Source organism: Anolis carolinensis, chromosome 3, assembly GCF_035594765.1.
Source record: "Anolis carolinensis isolate JA03-04 chromosome 3, rAnoCar3.1.pri, whole genome shotgun sequence".
NCBI classification, from domain to species: Eukaryota; Metazoa; Chordata; class Lepidosauria; order Squamata; family Dactyloidae; genus Anolis; species Anolis carolinensis.
In genome coordinates this window covers 35180179-35201834 of record NC_085843.1, presented here as the reverse complement: position 1 = coordinate 35201834, position 21656 = coordinate 35180179, and the positions used below count along the sequence as shown (strand labels likewise).

At 40.2% G+C, this 21656-nt stretch overlaps 1 protein-coding gene across 3 annotated transcripts in view; it reads right to left on the bottom strand.

Moving 5' to 3' along the window:
- Positions 1-21656, bottom strand: part of LOC100554350 (neurobeachin) — a 385661-nt gene that overhangs the window by 20810 nt on the left and 343195 nt on the right. For 2 of the 3 annotated variants that reach the window (XM_008107912.3, XM_062974715.1), the window contains 6 exons: positions 20948-21010; positions 20536-20625; positions 11303-11495; positions 9823-9894; positions 5737-5892; positions 4200-4370 (listed from right to left, as the gene is read on the bottom strand). In XM_008107912.3, coding sequence (XP_008106119.2) covers positions 4200-4370; positions 5737-5892; positions 9823-9894; positions 11303-11495; positions 20536-20625; positions 20948-21010 — 745 coding nt within the window. The remainder of the gene's footprint in view (positions 1-4199; positions 4371-5736; positions 5893-9822; positions 9895-11302; positions 11496-20535; positions 20626-20947; positions 21011-21656) is intronic. The other variant, XM_016992607.2, reaches the window with a different exon arrangement.

Sequence of the window (21656 nt, the reverse complement as noted above, 5' to 3'; positions counted from 1 at the left end):
CCCTAGAAACCGTCTGCACAACTATAGTGGTGCCCCAATTTTAGGCCATGGAAAAAGACTACAAACATAGAGAGATAGAAGATTGCCGTAGTTACATATTCCTGCCTGACAGGGGGTTTAATTGCTCATATACGTTGTCCTCAAGCATGTTGTGCATGGAAGATCCCCATGTTGATCTGCACAGGTCAGAGGGGAAAAGATACCACAGCAGGATGTGCTGCTGCCTACATCTCTCTTCTTGAAATCCCTTTCCTGTTTTCTCTGTGAATATTGAGAAATGAACAGGAAAATATTACTATTACCCCTCCTATTACTAATGCAATTCTAGGCTATGTCAATAGGGGCATGGTTTCTAAATTAAGAGAAGTAATACTACCACACTATTTTTCTTCAAACAGGAATGGTTGCAGAGGAGAGTTCCCATGATCAAAGGTCTGAACTGAAAACCAAGTCCTATAACGAAGAGCTTAAACTTAGCTTGCAGAAGAGAAGCCTGAAAAGTGATGTGATAGCGATATTTAAATATCTGAAGTTATGTCATGTGGAAAACAAAAACAAGTTTTCTATTGCTTCATAGAATAGAACACAAACTGATATATCAAAAGCTCAAGAAAGGACATTCTGCCTGAACATTAGTAAGAATTTCCACCAGTGGAATAATCTAACTCAGAGGAAAACGGGCTGCCCTTCTTTTGAGGTTTTTAGGGCAGAAGTTGGATTGCTTTAGTTACATATTCCTGCCTGACAGGGCCATTTAAAGTCTCCTTCAATTCAGTAATTCTATAAATAGGAAAGACAATATGGATGCTGCTTTGAGCTCACTGGGAAAAAGGTCAGATAAAATATAACAAATACATAAATAAAGGCTCATGCTAGCCATGTTGTATATGCCTCTGGAAATACAAATTCCCAAATGTTTGTAATGTAGCATTATACCAGGGTGGGCAAATTCAGTTGGTCAGGGGACAATCGGCAAGAATCATGGGGGACAAACTGGAAGTGTCCAGGAGTCTACTTCTAGGTTTAAAAAAATGGTATTTCTTAAATGTTAAACAGTATAACAGAACCTCGCAAGCCTTGGCTTCAAGAATTACATTTGTTTTCTTCAGAAGAAAGGCATGCACCTCCATGGCCCTATTTCTCTATCAGTCTTCGAAGTTCAAAGGATGTGTATGCTGATGAGTGCATGATGAGGATGTGTGAAAGGTCAAAGCAAATCAGGAGACAAAGCTCTGTGATATATTGCTATAATCTAGTAATTTCAGTCACCATACACTGGATTGCTGGATTTGAGTTTGCTAGCCAAGTTTGCACAGTACACATATCTAAACCACTGCTAGTCTAAATGAGTGAAATACGAAACTACAGAGGTTGTGATAAATCCTATGATCCCCTCCTTCCAATTAATCAAGATAATATTATTTTGGATTTGAAAGTGAGTGAATATGCCTTCAGAAAAATTATTTCCAAAATCAAAGCTACTGTACTTTGTTCCTGGAATTTTTCACAGACAAACTGAATAGCTGCAGTGAATGGACACTTTACCATGCTCACTTCTTGAAGTAGTGAACATTCCCTTTATACTTATGCAAAATGTATCAGCTGAAACAAAATGCATTATTATCCTTTTAGAGCATTTGCTGTAATTGGTCCACAAACTGAGCTTTGGGTCAGTTGACACGATGTGCGCGTTGTGCTCAATGCAAAAACAGCCAGGAAAAGCAACGTTAACTCACACCTCTGGTGACTATCTAGTATGTAATGAGAAATGTCAAGTCGTAAGATCAATGAAATTTTAGACTCTGGGGACAGAGCAGGAATAGCATTGATCCTTTTAAAGAAACCAGTCAAAGGCTGAACACAATATATTGCACAGATAGGCTCAAGAGGATAAGCGGCCAAGTCCAGCATACCTACATGACAAAAAATTCAATCAGCTCTTAGCACAAGCTGCTGGCTCAATTCTCCTTCTTTTCATGCAGGGAGAGGGTTCCAATTAAAGTGTGCAAATTATTTTTTATCACTTCCAAATTAGTTTCTGAATTTCTGTCTGTTCCAGAAGAAAACATCTGCCCCTTACTCACTCCTCCCTTGCTTCATTGTTGATCTAGTTATTTAGTTATTTGTTCCAAGAACCAGTTTTTTCCCTAACCCTTTTTTGAAGAACTAAAATGTATTGAAATGAGGATGAGAATTGTGACTGTGATTAAGATAATATTTTATAAAGGGTACAGATATAGAAGACACTATACACATTTAGCCAAAACAAGATTCTCCAGCACCCCAAATATCAAATATACAGTGACCAGGCAGTATGATATTTTACAGACTGGTCTATAATAGTATCTTTCTGGTATAGCAATGCAGACATCCCAGTATGCCCAAACTCCACACAAAAAATGGACTGCATTCTGTCATCTTTTCATGGAATTTCAACATTGCTGTCTGTAGGCCAGGGACATAATAAAACAAATGGAGCAGGGGAAATGCTAAGAATCTAAAGAGAATGACACATCTGTATATGCTTTAAATTGCAACAGATTTTGAACACTACCGTATGGCAGGCAGCTAATGTGGTATCTTGGGCTGTCCCCACGACTTGTGGGTTACATGGAACTCTGCCTCACGCAGCAATGCAATGTCAGGCAGAAGAGCTGTCACAGACTACAATGCATTGACATCTTGAGAGCAATTCATATCTACAGCGTATCTAATTTGTTAGCTGTCACTTTAAAAATGAAAACCTTTTTTGTGTTCTAAATTTCCAATGCTAATATGTATAAGACATAAAGTCTGATAGTATATTTATTTTTAGGTGTATATACATGGGCAGTTTAATGACAAACAGCACAACAAGAGCATTATTTCAACAAACTATTTTCAACAAATTTCCTTTATGCTTTTAGTAATTATGAAACTCCAAACCATTAAGACCCAAATGCAATTGTTAGTAATAACTAAATCAGATCTGTTCAATAAGCTGTTGAATAAAATATCAATGATTATTGAAACCTCACTGATTCAATGGTTATATCCTATATGGGATTAAAAATTGTTTTTATGCCTAAGTATGTGTACACTCTGGCCCCCCTGGTGGCACAGTGGGTTCCTGTGCACAGGAAAGTGAAGTTTCAAAATACATTATTAGCAAGTGTTAATTTAAAAAAATTAAGAAGCAAATGATTCTCTTTCATATGATTCTCTGAAACAACTAAAGTTCCTTTTGGTAATTGGATGCAACGAAGCTGAAATTGATAATAAACTGTCTTTCAGCTTAAAGGATCATTAAAAAGTCAAGCACCTAGCCCACATAATAACTAAAACCTGACATTTTTCTTTTAAATTCCTTATGCTCTGTGATATAAAATATCTTATCTGTGTCTCCAGATGACAACTTCTGAGAAACTAATCCTTTTCTGAAAATATCATCTGCATCTTTCTAGAGATTCATTTGAAAGATGTTAACTAATTGGATTTAACCTACACTGAACATCTCACTTTCATTTTTCTGACACGATAAACCCTAATCTCCTGGCAGTTTATGTGAAGGAACTGTGGATATTACAAAGAAATATTTCTTAACACAAATTTAAGCACTTACATGCACAGGTAAAAATAAATAATATGTTATGAAAAACATCTGTCCAAGTTACATTTAAAATAGAACTCCATGCAATTTCTTTTAATTTTGGTTAGTATGGTGTGGGGTTAGAACTGCTGTGAGATTTTTTCTGTTGTCTACATCCTCATTAGAAATATTTAATCTCACTTCTTGTCCCTGAGACAACAGGAAGTGAGAGGAAATCTATCCCTATTAATGGAAATTCGTTCCTGGAAGAGTTATGGGAAAAGGTATCACCACTGAAGCTTTATCACCAATCCTTGTATCCATGACAACTCAAAAATTTTAAAATCACAAGGACAGAAATCTTCTGAACAGGAGCAGAGACAGCAAAACTAATGTTACAGGGGTGTTAGCCCCTCCCTAAGCTATCTAAAACCAAAACTAACCTACAGAATTTATCTTGTTCATAATCTGGGGACTGCCTGTATATGACTTAGTAATTCAAGGATTATGGCTCTATGAAGCAGAATGACAATTGCAGCCAACAAATACAATTTTTGGAAATCCTATGTGCTGTGACTAAGGCTTAAACTACATAAACAGGCAATACATATAAAGCAATGGATGAACTTACTGCTGTTTGGATTGTCACCAATGATATGATGCCGACCACTCCAGTACCATAGCAGTAATGTAGCATCACGGGAGCCAGAGACTATGTAGCAGTCCCCACCAATATATGATTCCGATCGGGCAAGGCAAGTGACTACATCCCAGTGGCCAAACACAATCTGAGTTAATTTTCCTGCAACAAAGATGATGATGTAATTGATTATTATGTTTCAGAACCTTGGGGATACAAATGGAAGCAAATGAATTTGAAGAAAATCCCTCAATAAAAAAATGGGAGTTTAAACTGACACCAGACACACTTGGTCAGAACTATAGCTTGACCAAGCCTCTTCCATTTCAACATTTCTGGGTTCAGGCATCACCAAATATTAGAAGGATACGTCTAAAATAACTCAAGTTTTCCCTTACAGAATCTGAACAGTTCACTTTCTATTATCCCTTTGTAGTTAATGTAAAATGGCACTTGAGTGAAAGTTTCAGATAACAGGTGGCATTTAGTTTGGCATGGAAAAAACACATTTTCTTCATAGGAACACAGGAAAGTGTCTTATACTATTCAGACAATGTGTCCATCTGGCCAGCATTGTCTATTTTTGACTGGCAGCAGCTCTCTGTGTTCTTTCCCCCATTATCTGGTACCTGATCATTTTTGATTGGGACCAGAAGTGTTTTGGGTTTCAGGATTTTTGGATTTTGGAACACCTGCATTTGCATGTACCTACATAATCCAAAATCTTAAAGATAGGCACCAAGTCTAAATATGAAATTCATTTATATTTCATGTTAACCTTATACACATAGCCTGAAGGCAATTTTATACAATATTTTTTAATATTTTTGTGCACGAAACAAAGTTTGTGGACTCTGAACTGCCAGAAAGAAAAGATGTCACTCTAAGTCACCCATGTGGACAATTTTGGAATATTTTGGATTTGGAATACTAGATAAGGGATGCTAAACCTGGAGTTACTGGACATGTGGATTTCTACATGAAAATGTGTTCTTATCATTTATTTGTTACCCACTTAAAATACCCAATAACTAAAAGTCTATGAAAGGTATTCAAAATAGTTAAAACATATCAGCAATAAAATAGTAACTTCAGACAACGTATAATAAAACCAAGTAGCAAACAATAAAACTATGACAGCATATACAGCCAAAGAAAACACGGATCCAGCAAGAAAATGGAAAAGTGATACAAAATTCAAACATTAAAAACATTTCTCAAACAAACAAACAAACAGTTTCTGCCTTCAGGCTTCCAAATTGTGTTTGAAGCTCTTAGAAGTTTAAATAGTACTTTTCCAGATTAAAAAAAAACTCTTGAAACAGAAATATCTACTAATGTGCACAATATCCCCTGCTGAATATCACTCTAACAATTGCTACAGCAAATATGCACACTACTTTAGATATCAAGGATACTGAAAAATCAATTAGGAATTCGCTGTAAATAAATATATAACTCATAGGCACCTCAAGAATGTGCCTGGTGCTAAAAGTACAGCAATAAAAATTCAATATACAACATTTACCTGTTTCTGTGGAATAAACCCGAAAGCTCTTGTCCCAGAAACCACAGATAAGAATGTAGCGATTATCTGCTGTGACCACAAAACAATGAGCATTGATCTGAATGCTTTGATCCACAAGGTCTGTGATCTGCCGTTTGTTCACACCAGAGTTATTGGCTAAACCAAATGAAGAAAAAAACATGTAATCAGGATATCTTGACAACTTTTTGACATGTAGTATCTGGAACAATGTTAATACAGAACTTAGATATAGCATAGTAAAGATGAATAAAATAGCCACACAATCTAATGGCAGGGCCACCTAGTCTCAAAACTCAAGAGTATACTGGAGATAATTTAACAGAGGTTGGATCACTATATCTCAGGACTGCTTTAGCTGTCTATTCCTGAGTGAAAGGGGTTTGACTATTGACCCTACCCCATTTTAGAACATGCTGCAGGCCCAAAATAAGACAAAATAATCTTTGAGGGCTACTGATCAAATTCTCTGAACTGAAGTAGCTCATTCCTACAATGCTGTTCAATTTCTTGTCCTCATTTAACCGCCAACTTTACCGCTTAAAAGCTTTCAGCATGGTAACTACAACAACATGAAGAGCTGGCCATTGTTGTCTTGGGCAAGACAAGACTGTATGGTCAGAGGGAACATTATTCCTCTGTATGCGGTTAGAACCACTGCATGAGCACTTCTGCTGTTGCTACTATAGGATAAACTGTGTGACCCCCGCTTTCTCATTATGGTGGAAATTGATTGTCTACATAAAATGAGGGAATAACCCTTTACTTGCCTATTGGAAGTATCGGCATAAATTTATAGCATGCAAACATTATTTTAAGCACATGCTGCAGGATGCTCATACACTTCAGCGATCTGGAGATGTAAAGACTACTTTGCAGATTTTCTCATCTTCAACACATTTAGACATCCCAAAAGAAAAATGGCAAGGAAAACATGATAAGAAAACTCCATTAGAGGAGTGAAAATAAAAAAGAAACAGCCAAGTTATGGCTTTTTGTAGAGATGTACTGACAGCAACAAAAGAGCCCATAAACACAATACCTAAAATTATTGAGGACTTTGGAAAAGTGGCTGGATTTACAATTAACAAACAGAAAACTAAAATAATGATTAAACATGTCCAGCAGCAAGACCAGAGAACCTTGAAAGAAAGGACAGGTTTTGAGAATGTTGATAAAGTCAAGTATCTGGGAGTCTACATGACAATGAAAAATCTCGGCTTATATAAAAACAACTATGAAAAAGCATGGAATAGAATACAAAAAGATTTCTAACGATGGACCAAGATAGAACTTTTTTGCTGGGAAGAATATCTACAATTAAAATGAATGTTCTCCTTAAAATGATGTTTCTTTTCTAAATAATACCAATATTATTAAATGATACCTGCTTCAAACAATGGAACAAAGATAATAGCAAATTTATTTCGAATGGCAACCCCCCCCCTGCCCCGCCCAAGAATTAAGATGAAATCACTGCACAATGCTAAGGACAGAGGGGGTATGTCTCTACCAAACTTTAAGGTATACGACAAAGCTGCAGCTCTAGTTTGGATGAAAGAATGGATAACTCTAGATAATAAAAGATTACTGACATTCGAAGGACATGATTTAAGATATGGATAGCATGGATATTTAATATATGAAAAACAATTATCTGACTCTAATTTCAAGAGCCACCTGCTAAGAAATACACTATACAGGTATGGAAAAAGTACAAATCAAGACTCTACTTAAAAATACTTCTGTGGACATCAACCAAAGAAGCCTTCCATTGAACAGAGATGGGAGAAAGACCAACGGCCCATCTGTAAACAGGTATTAACTGGAAGTTCATCTAAAAAATCCAAGCCAACTACAACAAGAGGACATGCAATTTTCATGGTTCCAATATAGACAACTACAAGAAAGATACCAAATGGATAAGAAGATAGACATGGATTGGAAAGGTACAGTACAATATGTTTTATGAGTTAGCCCACTGGCCGTATTAAAAGACTTGACAAACACACTTGACACATACACATACAGCATACAACCCACATGACAACAAACGTTTAAATAAAATAGCTGTTAACAAGGGATCAAGATCCACATCCAGCTCAAAATATCTGCATCACCTCTACAATTTACCCCAGTTGACCCCAGATATGCAGTACTCTCCTGAGTTTCTTTATATTAAAAAAAGGGCTGTTTTGTATGTTATTTTAGCATTCTGGCCGGCCAATAAAAATGTAGTTTTAATATAAGGATCCCAGTGTGTCTTTTGTATAATGTATGATCCAAGGTATTGGTTTCTCTCTTTCTTATACAAGTTACAGTTAAACAGTTGGAAAGGTAATGGAACAGATAATATTTTTTTCCAGTCTAAGGAAAAACAAATTGCAAAAGTCTATAAAATATAATTAAAATTAGACACAGTAGTACATCCAATCAAACACCATATGATTCAAGGGACAAAGAATTAGATAAGAATTTTTTATTTTTATTTTTTAACATCATAGACAATTTTTTGCATTAGATAACAATGGAAGAAAATGATGTAATACGTTAAAAATGACCCTGTTCTATGTCCACTCTTCTACTCCCATTCCCCATATTTTCACAATAAAAATTGTATGAAAAAGACACTCTACTGACAAAATGTCCAATTAATGTGAGATTTTCTGTTTCCAAAGAGAGTTTAAAAAGTTTTATTTGCTTTTTGCCAAAGTAGTTGTTTGTTTTAAAAAGGGGGTTGCTCGAAAATGAGTTTTATGCAAATGCCAGATTGTGCAGAAGATAGTGTTTTGCCTACAAGAATCACAAGATCTGTACAGAATGTAGCCTGACAATGCAAAAAAGAGAGACAATAGCATTACTTCAAAATGGCCATTTAAAAGAACTGAGGTCAAATACACTAAAAAGAAAGTGTCTTAGTCTCATTATTAACAATAATACAAGAATCTCCTTCAGCTGATCCAATGTTAAAAGGTTCCTAAGAGATCCAATATTACATTACTGTTCACAGATTTCCAACATGGAATCTGAATTAGGAAGTTTAACAAACCAAACGGATTTTGAACTTTTGGTCTCCTGTCTCAATCATCTGGTGCAAGGGAATAACCACTAGTTCTGAATTGCTCCGTCATTTATTCACGCTCCTATTATGGCCAAATTCAAGTTACTTTAGTTTGAAATTGAAGTAGTATGATCATCCTTTTACTCAGAATGACTGCTGTTTGTATAACAGCACTAAATCATTTAGCTGTACCAAATGAAAAACACAATGAGTTCATTAGGTCAGCATAACACTGGGATGAGGTAGAAGTGCAACAATAATTATAGCAAAGTCTAGAAATGATTCATGCATAAATTGAAAATGTGCATTTTCTAACAAATTTATGCAGGTTGGTAGATAATATTAAATCATTCTGAATGATAAAATCTGCAAGGATGTCTCAAACTGGATATGTAGGCAGTGATATGAGATTTGCTGTACGTAAGTGCAAAGTGATGCATATTGGATGAATAAAAAAAACCAAACCCTGTCACATATACATGACTGAGATTGGAAATGACTGTTTCAGCCAGTAGAAAGATATTGCAAGGCCATAACTGGCAACATTCTGAAGATGTCCATTGAATAGTATAAAAATGGATTAGCAAAAGAATCAGAATTTGATAAACATCTGAACTTCACAGCCATTACCTTTAATAGTCTGAAGAGATACGATTCATGAGCCAAAACTTATCAAGGCACTTTAGGCTTTATACTTGTATGAACATCTGCATTCAGGCGCAGTACACGTCTAATGCCAGAAACAAACATCAGGGGACGACACTGACTATATTTTCTTGCTGAAGTGAAAGAACCTTTCATTTACTCCAGAGTACTCTTACCTTGCTGTTTTATAACATAGTTTTTAATATAACTTCTGTTTTTCATTCTAAAGCTAAAGTTTGATTGTCATTATGGCTTTCCATTCTGAAGCCTTCATAGTAAAACATTATTAGAACGTAGTGTAGTGTATACAAACATTGATGAACACACTGCTTTCTAATAAAAGTTTTTTTTTCCTGACATACCAATCAGTGGATCCATTTCAATGGGAAGATGATGAGCTTGATCCAAAGAATATCCAGGGGCTCCCCTGAGGCCTAAGGGAGAAAAGAAGTTACATTAATAAGGACTACGGAATTTTACCTTACTAAAGAAAATGATATCCTGTGCAATCATTATGGTTTAAAAAAAAATTCACACTTCCCCTATTGCAAAATAGTTTTTCCTTGTAAATAATGTTTAGCATATATGTCAAAAGACCCTTCCTGGATTAAGTAACACTGGAACTATAGCCTTCCATAAAATGCTGATGTAAGGTGAAGATGTGATGAAAGGAAGTGTTCAAAGATCATGAGATCATTATTTTGACAACAACCAAGTACAGGCTGTCCCCAAGTTATGAACAAGATAGGTTTTATAGGTTTCCTGTTGTCTCAGCCTTGTTCTTAATGATGCGTCATTTGTAAGTCAGATGTTTGTAACACGAGATTGCCTGAAGTTGATATGGCCTGTTGGAAACAATCTGATGGACTTCTTTCATGAGCAGTTCAAGTAGATAAATGAAGGTGGCTGCCAACTCACTCCTGCTATGGATATCACTCTCCTTATCAACAATGTGATAGTAGGCAAGCATGTCCCTCACTCTAACAAATTACATTTTGACTTGTCTTTGTCATCTTTCCTTTTCATTTTGCTGTGTTCGTCCAATCTTCCTCTTATTATAGCCAATGTTCACAAGTTCCCTATATCTACTCTTTATCTTATGGTCACACCCCACTTTCTTTTCTATATAGTCTGTGTCACACATTTCTAAAAAAAGTGTACAGTACTGTCAAAACAGACAAACAGGAGCCAAAATGGTAATTGTTCACATTTCTGCCCTGTGCACATGAGACGCACAGTGAGATAGGTGTATCTATCATGTTTATATCAAGTAAGGGGTGCTGAAACCTTCCCCACTTCACAAACTTCTTCTTTTCCCCTAACCTGATTCTGATGTCAGAAGTAGCCAGGCTGATAAGCAAGTCTGGAAAACAGAGTATAGGAAAACAAGGACAGGGAGGGTCTTAGTCCTTTGTTGAACCAAAAATCAGAGTTCTTGGCTTCCACTATTACTTAATGCCTAAAATGATAGACATGTACACTTGCCCAGGGTCACCCAATGAATTTCTATGGATAAGTGAGGGTTCAAACCCTGGTCTGCAGAATTCTAGTCCAACACTCAAACCATAACACCTTGCTGGTTCCCAATATCCAAGAACTGGAGGCATTCAAAATAATATTAGATGAAATATTTAGAACCAATTCTATTAACCAACTAACTAAACCAGTATTGCTGTTTGGAAGGGAGAGATGTTTCAAAAAAGTTTTTAAAAACTAACCCTCTGTGTTCAAATATTATTTAAAACACCGTCTGTAACAAAAAATAAATCCAGACCCAAATGCAAAACAATTCATGGTTTGTGTTTCTGTACAAATATTTACCTTATACAGAAATATACATACCAACTGTGTTGTGCCATCTATTCACTGCAAAGAGTCGGCTGCAAGTCACAGTCACCACAGCAGGAATAGTAAGATGGGGAAGTGTATTGGCTGCCACATGAGTGACAGGTGAATTTGATGGAAATTTTAGGACCATTATAACATCCTGCTGCATCTGATCTTTAAACATAAGCGGGCTCTGTGGAAGGAAACACTGTTGAGTAGAAAGGAGAAGAGAGCAGAAGAAGACAGAAGGGATAACACAATTAGTGAAGAGGTCCGAGGGAAAAATCAGGTTAAGAGAATCAGGAAACATTTGCACATACGGGGGAAACAAAGCTATATGCACATCTAATGCTACAACTACAGGGCAGGAAGATTAGAAAAGCTGTTGCTGGAGCATAACACAGGGCAAAAAGAGATGGGACATGATTTAGGGTCATTGGGTTATCATTGAAGGGTGTGAATGATTTAAGTCAGCATTAACAGAAAGAACATCTCAATGAAATGACTATAGTACTTCACACAGTAAAGAATGAGATCAAAAGAAGCAATACTTAAATCGTCCGTAAGTTTTACATTATAAATATGATAGTTGAATGATAACTTACGAGCAGTGGTTCTCAACCTGTGGATACCCAGGTGATTTGGCCTACAACTCCCAGAAATCTCAGCCAGTTTACCAATGTTAGGATTTCTGGGAGTTGAAGACCAAAAAATCTGGGGACCCACAGGTTGAGAATCACTGACTTAGAGGAACTCAATTAATAGAAGTCAATGGCAAGACTCAGTTTAGTAACAGTGACCAAACTACACATTGTAAGCTATTCTTATTGCATTAAGCATTTACTTGACATGCTAGTCAGTGATAAGAAGTGGTGAAATACATAGATTAGCATTCTATTTGTGAAATATACATGTCCACCTTATGGTTTCACATATCTTTTTGTGCTGATGTGGTGGCCGGTATTCTCTTCCACCTTTCACAATACTGAAAGCTCCCACTCAGGAATCATGCCTTTGCTTCAGTATTCCATGGCTAGAAGGGACCGGACAACTGTTTGACTATGCCTCATAGCCAGGCACAGACTGATGACCACATAACCAGATAATTTACCAATCTGTTCCCCCTGCTTTCCATGAAGTCACTAATGGCTGTTCTTGGGAGTTATTGCAGCAATAAGGTGAGCCTTGAGGATGGCACATCGTGAACTATAGCAAAATTTGGCCTGCAGTGGGCAAAATAAAATCATTTGGTGATAGCACCAGACTGTAAAGTAATATTGTGCAATGACTATTGTGACTACAATTTTTGGATGATGTGATTTTAATTGATTTTAATGTTTTAATGTCATTGTATGAATTTTAATTTGTTAATATTTTAAATTTTGCCTGATATGTGCTCTGAATGCATTGAACAAGTGCCTTGCATAAGCTGCGAGTCCCCTTCGGGGTGGAGACAGGCAGGATACAAATGGGGTAAATAAATAAATAATATTGTTATATACTGCAAGATATATGTTTGATAGCAGTAATCCAATGATTCTTAGGGTGACAGGCCTGCCCTCAACAGCATCACAGTGTTTAGTACTATGTGGAATATCAGTAGTATTTTTCAACAGGTAGAACGAATATCATGATTCTTCATCTATAGTTGTAATTGGCTCATCCAGACCCAGACGGCTTTAACATTTCTTTCCAAATAGGACTTCCCACTTTGTGCATCACAAGCTGTTATGTAAACCCATCTGAATGTAAGCATGTGGGATGTGATCTGTGTGGCTGCTGTTTTGGAAACAAAAAGAAAGTGCCTGCCTAGTCAACATGCTTTCACCAATGGTGTGATGTCTCATGGGCCTTGTAGTCCCGTTCCTAGTGCTATTGTGGCAGATGAGGAGGAAAACTTGGGATTTCCACTGGTTCAGCTTGAATCGGAGCCTCGCCACCTGGAGGATGTTTGTCCTCAGGAAGTTAACCAAACAAGCCTTGGGCAGAATTCTCCCCCGTTTTCCCGAAAGGACAATTATAATAGAGATAGAGGAGTCAGGGAGGCTAATCGCCGGAGCCTCAGAATCGCTGCCAGACAATTAGCTGATTAGGTCTGCTTCCCTTGGGAAATTCTAAGGAGTCATGCATCTGGACAGAGTTGGGTTTCATTTCTTGTTCTCCAGGGAAAGTGTTCTGTTGGCGGGAAAACAAGACCCTATATAGTGGTTTTGCCGCAAGGAGAACCTTGCGGAGTCAATTGTTCAGCTTGAGGAGAGAGATCGTGTGTGGACTTCGTATTCTTGTTCCCAGCTTCCCGGATCTAGTTTCAAGTCTTGCCTTGCTTCACGTTTTTGCTACGGACCGTGTTTCATGCTTCAAGTTGTCACGTTCTAAGTCCTTGATCCAGCCAAGAACCAAGCCTATGATCCAGCCTTGTTGTCAAGCTTCAATGGACTAAAGACCTTGTCATCTCCCCACACTATTGCTTGGCAAAGTGTGTGTTTCGGTTAATGGATTATAACTTTGAACTCTAATATCTTATATTGGACATTATTTTCCTGGACTATATTTGGCCTTTCCTGAAAGGTCTGCTTCTGAACTTTATTTTTCACTTGTTTTTATTGACTTTATATATTTCTTTAATAAAGATATTAGATAGATTCTGGTCTCTGCGCATGGTTATTGGTGCTCTGCAGCCTGGGTCCTGACAGTTTGACTCCGCCACTTAAGCACCAATTAACCTAAGGCCAGAATGTCTACAGGAACCGGAGCGGAGGCTCAACCGGCCAGTTACACCATTTCCCAAGAAGAATTCAATAGAATCCGTGATACTCTCTGAACACAGGTGGGTGAAATACTGGGCTTGTGCATCTCCCTGCCCTAGCGCTACCAACCAAGTTTTCTGGAGAAGCCTCCAAGGTTCATGTTTTCCGTCGCCAATGCCAGGCGTACTTAGAAGCCCGCCAAGCTGAATTTCCTCAAGAAGATGTCAAAGTGGCGTGGATCTACAGCCTCCTAGATGGGCCTGCGGCCAATTGGGCGACGGCGCTGTTTGATGCGGGTTCCACGCACCTAAGCTCTGCGCAAAATTTCTTGAATCACCTTAGAAAGACCTGGGGGATCGAAGACGATGAGGAGGCGGCCGGCCATAAACTCCGGCGTCTCTTCCAAGGGGACAGGCCGTTGTCCCGGTACATAGCCGAGTTCCGGGTGCTGGCTCAAAGCACCGGCTGGAACGATGTAGCCCTTAGAGGACAGTTTCGTGAGGGCCTCAACTTCGAGATGCAGGAAGAGATCTCTAAGGTGGATCCTCCAGGGACTCTTGAGAGACTCATCAACCAGTGTTTACGAGCCGAAGCCCTAATAGCCAACAAAAAACAGTGGCTCCGAGGCCAGAGTGGAAGAGCCGGAGTGAAACCCCCCGCTTCTGCCAGTGTTCAACCACGTCCAGTATGGAGATCCCCACCGCCAGCCCCAACCCCCATGGGAAGTGAGGAGGAACCAATGCAGTTGGGCAATGTGCGCCCCAGACTAGATGTTGCCAAAAAGGCCCGCCGCCAACGTTTGAATCTGTGTTGGTACTGCAGGAACGGGGGCCACTTCGCCAGAGAATGCCCAGCCAAAAGAAAGCCCGCTGCCCGCCTGGTGGCGGCGTCCTCCGCGGAGACGGAGACGGCCGAGGCGGCTGGAGCAAAGCCGGCTGGGGAAGCCAGCGACCGGGCGTAGAGAGGCTCGCCAACCCGGTCAAAAACCCCACTCAAGAGCTGCAAACTGGGGTCCTATTTCTCCTGGTGGTCACGCTGTGGTCAGTGAAAAAAGGACCCGTCATGATCCATGCCATGATAGACTCAGGGGCAACAAACAACTTCATCGATAGAGAGTATGCCGACTCTCTAGGATTACAATATCATGATTTCAAGAATGCCCGGGTGGTGCAGGCCATAGATGGCCGTCCCCTAAAGACAGGTCCAGTAAGCCAATGGACTGAACCCACCAGGATGTGGATAAGGGAACACATGGAAGAAATTTCCTTCTTCGTTACCGAGGTTCCCCACTTCCCTGTGATTTTGGGGATTCCATGGCTGACACTCCACGACCCAAACATCTCCTGGTCCAACAGAGAACTACAGTTTGCCTCAAGATATTGCCAAAACCATTGTCTAGTAGCCAAGGTCTGTCATGCCACGGACGCTGAGCCCATTATCACCTTGCCCAAGAAATATTCGGACTTTTGGGATGTTTTCAATGAAAAGGAAGCCGAGAAACTACCCCCACATAGACCCTACGACTGTGCCATTGACTTGGTGGAGGGGGCCCCGATTCCGCAAGGACACCTCTACTCCCTGACTGAACCAGAGCAAGAAGCTCTCAGGGAGTTTATAGAGTCAAACCTTAGCAAGGGGTTCATCAGACCCTCTCAATCCCCAGCTGCTTCCCCAGTGATGTTTGTGAAAAAGAAGTCAGGGGACCTACGCTTGGTTGTGGACTATAGAGCATTGAACAATATCACGAAACGGAACCGCTACCCCCTGCCTTTGATCTCAGACCTATTAGACCGGCTCCGAGGGGCCAAGGTTTACACCAAGCTGGATCTCCGGGGGGCTTACAATCTAGTTCGCATCAGAGAAGGGGACGAATGGAAAACCACCTTCCAGACCAAATTCGGATTATTTGAGTCCCTAGTCATGAATTACGGATTATCCGGAGCTCCCGCAACGTTCCAGCATTTTGTCAACGATATCTTCCAGGATTATCTAGATCGGTTCTTGATCATATATTTGGACGATTTTTTGGTGTTTTCTAGATCACAATCGGAACACGAGCAACACGTCAGAATGGTGCTACAACGATTGCGGGATCATGGACTATATGCCAAGTTAGAAAAATGCGCCTTTGATCTACAAGAGGTAGACTTCCTGGGATACCGCGTCTCGCCACTAGGGCTCTCCATGGACCCGGCAAAGGTTTCAGCAGTATTGGAATGGCGAGCGCCAACCAACAAGAAGGAAGTGCAACGCTTCTTGGGGTTCGCAAACTACTACCGCAAATTCATCCCAGACTTCGCCCGCTGGTCTGACCCAATCACCAGCTGCATCCGTGGGAAACAGCCTTTCTGCTGGACGGAGCAAGCAGAGAAAGGGTTCCAGCAACTAAAGAAGTTATTCACGCCCCAGCCAATTCTACAGCACCCTGATCCTAAAACCCCTTTTGTTGTGCAGGCTGACGCCTCTGATGTGGCAATTGGGGCTATACTCATGCAACCAGTGGGAGAACATCTTCACCCTTGTGCCTATTACTCCCGTCAACTAACAGCCCCAGAGAGAAATTACACTATTTGGGAGAAAGAACTTTTGGCCATAAAGGCAGCCTTTGAAAATTGGAGACATAGGTTAGAAGGGGCCAAATTTCCCATTGAGGTTCATACTGATCATCGAAATTTGGAACACCTAAGGACCGCACGAAAGCTAAATCAAAGGCAGCAGCGCTTGGCTTTATTCTTTGAACGTTTTGACTTCCAGATCCATTATGTAACCCCGGCTCAGACCAAGCAGGCAGATGCTCTATCACGGAAACCAGAGTATGCTGCAGGATGCAGAGAGACCTCCGAATCTCGATTGCTACAGCCCGAAAACTTTGCCACGCTCACATTGGGAAACACCAAATCCACTTCAATTGAACCAACTCCCTCTAACCCAGAACCCCTTTGCGCTCAAGAAATTAGAGCCAGTCAGCAGGCAGATGCCTGGGCTCAAGAACAGATTCGCCAAGGACTACGTTTCCCTTTCTCACTTAAGGATGGGCTACTATGCTACAGGAATCATGTTTACATCCCTCCAGGTCCAGGTAGAGAAAAGGCACTTCATCTGTGTCATGACTGCAAGCCAGCAGGGCATTTTGGACTTTTCAAAACCATGCACTTGATCCTACGGGATTTCTGGTGGCCCAAGATCCACAAGGATGTGGAGAAATATGTCAATACCTGCCCGGTATGTCAGCGTTCCAAGACAAGAAGGGAGAAGCCGTCAGGGCTACTGCATCCCCTTCCTACTCCATCTCGCCCATGGGAGATAATTTCCGTGGATTTTATCACTGACCTACCACCCTCCCTTGGATTTACCACGATCCTAGTGGTGGTGGACCTTTTTACCAAGTTGGCCCATTTCATTCCCTGCGATGGTCTCCCCACGGCCAAAGAGACTGCAGATTTATTCCTTCAGCATATTTTCTGGCTACATGGATTGCCCAAGAGTTTAGTCACTGACCATGGATCTCAATTCACCTCTCGTTTCTGGAAAGCACTACAGAAACTATTGGGCATAGACTCTCGTTTATCTTCAGCTCACCATCCCCAAACGGATGGGCAAACTGAGCGCACCAATGCCACTTTGGAACAATAACTTCGCTGTTATGTAAACTATCAACAGGACAATTGGGCTTCCCTATTACCTCTATCGGAGTTTGCTTACAACAATGGTGTCCAGGCTTCAACTAAAGAAACCCCGTTCTTTGCAAACTACAGCTTCCATCCGCGTTTCTTCCCTTCTGTCATTGAAACTTCAGAAGTTCCTGCAGCGGAGGACTGGCTGCAAGAACTCACAGCGGTGCAACAACTCTTGCACCAACAACTGGATCAAGCCAAGGAGGACTATAAACGCCACGCTGACGGCCATCGCCAGCCGGGCCCTGAAATCAAGGTAGGAGATCGGGTTCTGTTGTCCACTCGCTTTTTGCCCTCCCACCGTCCTTGCCGGAAGTTAGATGCCCGCTTCATTGGTCCCTACCCAGTGGTGGCGCAACTTAACCCCGTGACTTTCAAACTCCAACTTCCGCGCTCCATGCGCATTCATCTGGTGTTTCATCGTTCCCTGCTCCTTCCGGCGGATGGGGTACGCCCCGATGTGGACCAGCCGCCCCCCGCCCCTGTTTTGGTGGACGGGGAGGAGGAGTTCGAGGTTCAGGACATTTTGGATTCTCACTTTCATCGCCGCCGCCTTCAGTATCTCATTGACTGGGTGGGTTTTGGGCCCGAAGAACGCTCTTGGGAAGACGCTTCCACGGTCCATGCCCCCGACTTAGTTCGCCGCTTCCATCAGGCCTACCCTGCCAAGCCGCGGCCCCGCGACTCGAGGAGAGGGGCCATGTTGGAGAGGGGCCTTGAGGAGGGGGATAGTGTGATGTCTCATGGGCCTTGTAGTCCCGTTCCTAGTGCTATTGTGGCAGATGAGGAGGAAAACTTGGGATTTCCACCGGTTCAGCTTGAATCGGAGCCTCGCCACCTGGAGGATGTTTGTCCTCAGGAAGTTAACCAAACAAGCCTTGGGCAGAATTCTCCCCCGTTTTCCCGAAAGGACAATTATAATAGAGATAGAGGAGTCAGGGAGGCTAATCGCCGGAGCCTCAGAATCGCTGCCAGACAATTAGCTGATTAGGTCTGCTTCCCTTGGGAAATTCTAAGGAGTCATGCATCTGGACAGAGTTGGGTTTCATTTCTTGTTCTCCAGGGAAAGTGTTCTGTTGGCGGGAAAACAAGACCCTATATAGTGGTTTTGCCGCAAGGAGAACCTTGCGGAGTCAATTGTTCAGCTTGAGGAGAGAGATCGTGTGTGGACTTCGTATTCTTGTTCCCAGCTTCCCAGATCTAGTTTCAAGTCTTGCCTTGCTTCACGTTTTTGCCACGGACCTTGTTTCATGCTTCAAGTTGTCACGTTCCAAGTCCTTGATCCAGCCAAGAACCAAGCCTATGATCCAGCCTTGTTGTCAAGCTTCAATGGACTAAAGACCTTGTCATCTCCCCACACTATTGCTTGGCAAAGTGTGTGTTTCGGTTAATGGATTATAACTTTGAACTCTAATATCTTATATTGGACATTATTTTCCTGGACTATATTTGGCCTTTCCTGAAAGGTCTGCTTCTGAACTTTATTCTTCACTTGTTTTTATTGACTTTATATATTTCTTTAATAAAGATATTAGATAGATTCTGGTCTCTGCGCATGGTTATTGGTGCTCTGCAGCCTGGGTCCTGACAAATGGTTTGTTTGTGTGTGTTGGAGCCATATGTTTGACTAATTATAAAATCTTTTTTAATTATTGCATTATAGTACTACCCCATTATAATATGTTTTAATGAGAAAAAAGTGCACCACATCTTGAACATATGGTTTATGTCTTCAGGCATACCATGTCCCACTAAGATCAATGAGACACTCCTGATAAATGCTCATGGGATCACGGTTTAAAATCTTTTCTAGAAGATTAACAATCTCCTAAGAATCCAAGATTTCAAAAAATTGAGTATGTTTTGAAGATTTCAGATAGGCTTGACAATCTGAATTGGGAAAGCATTGTAGTTTTTCATGGAGAAAATCTCAGGTTTAATCTCTGCATAGCAGGTATGGTGTCCGACGTTCTTCTCTGAACCCCTAGAGACCCATGGCACTTAGTCCATAACACTGGGTAAGAATATGAACCAATCATCTGACCAAGTAAGAGGCAGCCTTTCAGTGTTTCCATGATAGATATTGTTCATGTTTATACAAAAGAAAAGGAAAAACAGTTAAAAGAGCAAATATTATTTACGATATCTTGCTCTATATTTGTGCAGGCTGAGATAAAGTTGAGATAATTTTTTTAAAAGAAAACTTACAATGTTTAAATGTTTCAAATCATGAGTAAAGATGAAAACAGATCCCATTATTTACATTTTAGCTAAATAATATCCTGCCCCTCTCAACCTGGAACAAATACACAAACTAATGGATTAGGAATGATTTGGAAGTTCAAACCAAAGTTAAAGTGCATGCTGTGTCCTCTCACAAGAGTGGGCAGGAGCTTTCCCACATGATTTGAACTATAATTCCTCAATTCTGACAAGTAGCCAATGTTAATAAATCACATAAATCATTTCCTAATGCTTCCTTCTCCTCTTGCAATATGATCTCCCTATAAGAAAATTGAGTCTCACCCCCCTCCTTACACACAATGGTATTCATCAAATACATATTTATGATGATAGAAGCTCATTTAAAAAGTCAGAAAACTGGCTCAAAGCAGTCAGTGAGGTTTTTTTTTTTTTAAAAAAAAAGATCCACACATTTGCCTACATATTGCAGTCAGCAATGTTTCTGCCTAGAAAAGAGAGCTAGTGTTTGTGGGGAACTCAGGGCATATAAAAAGAAAGTGTTAGTTAAATTGGTATTTTATGACCTATAAAAGTATTTTCAGATTCAGAGGAAATAAATTCCCAACAAGCAGTTATAGCTCACCAGGTGCATGGCAGAGCTCCGAGGCGGATGTGGCTCAATAAGCAACTGAGATGGCGTCTGTCCAAAGTTCTGTATCTGTGCCTCCATGGCCTGCAGGGAAAGGAGAGTGATTGTCATAATCAATATGCATCAAAGAGATAGGTCAACACACTCCTTGACAATGCAAGCATATCCCAAGTCAGCCATGAAAAAAGTCCAGAAAATTCACCGGGTGCTCTTCTCCCAGGCTGCAGACTCATCCAAGTGTTAGTATTTTGTAGACAAGCTTTGCTTCTCCTTTCAAGCATGCTTCAGTTAACCAACTAACCATTCTTATTTCAAGTAGCTGGAAATGCATGTGAAAATGTTAACCTGTAAGGACATGCAGCTAAGCTCTGGCGAGATTTCATTGTACTAAATATATTGTGTATACCTTAATAAAGTCCTTTGTAAGGAGGAATGTATGAGGATCTCTAATAAAATAAGCTTCTGGGATCTTGAATGGGAAAAAATGAGAAATAAAATTCATGGAGAATGAAATGAAAATACCACGTTATCTATGAAGTTATAAATGATTAATGCAACAGTCTCACAGCACACATTTAGGAAATAAAATAGGCTGTCAAAATAACCTGACTTGCTTTGCAGATAATAAGTCCCACATTTATATTATTTATTGACTTTATTTTTATCCCACCTTTCTCCGCACATGGACTCAAGGCGGCTAACAATGACATAACACAATAACATTTTAAAACCAGGCAAATACATATACATATGAATACAAAAATAAAAAACCAATTAAATATTTGTGTCATAGATACAAAAATTAAAATACAGTTAAAATATAATAAAATACAATGAAAATTACATTTAAAAGATAAACATTCTCTCAAAATCCTAGCCATATAATTCAATTTTTTTTTTCATTTCAGGAGCGACTTGAGAAACTGCAAGTCGCTTCTGGTATGAGAGAATTGGCCATCTGCAAGGAAGTTGCCCAGGGAAGCCCAGATGTTTGATGTTTTATCATCCTGTGGGAGGCTTCTCCCATGTCCCAATTTGGGGAGCTAGAGTTGACAGACGAAAGCTCACCCTGCTCCCCGGATTTGAACCACCGACCTTTCCGTCAGCAGTCCTGC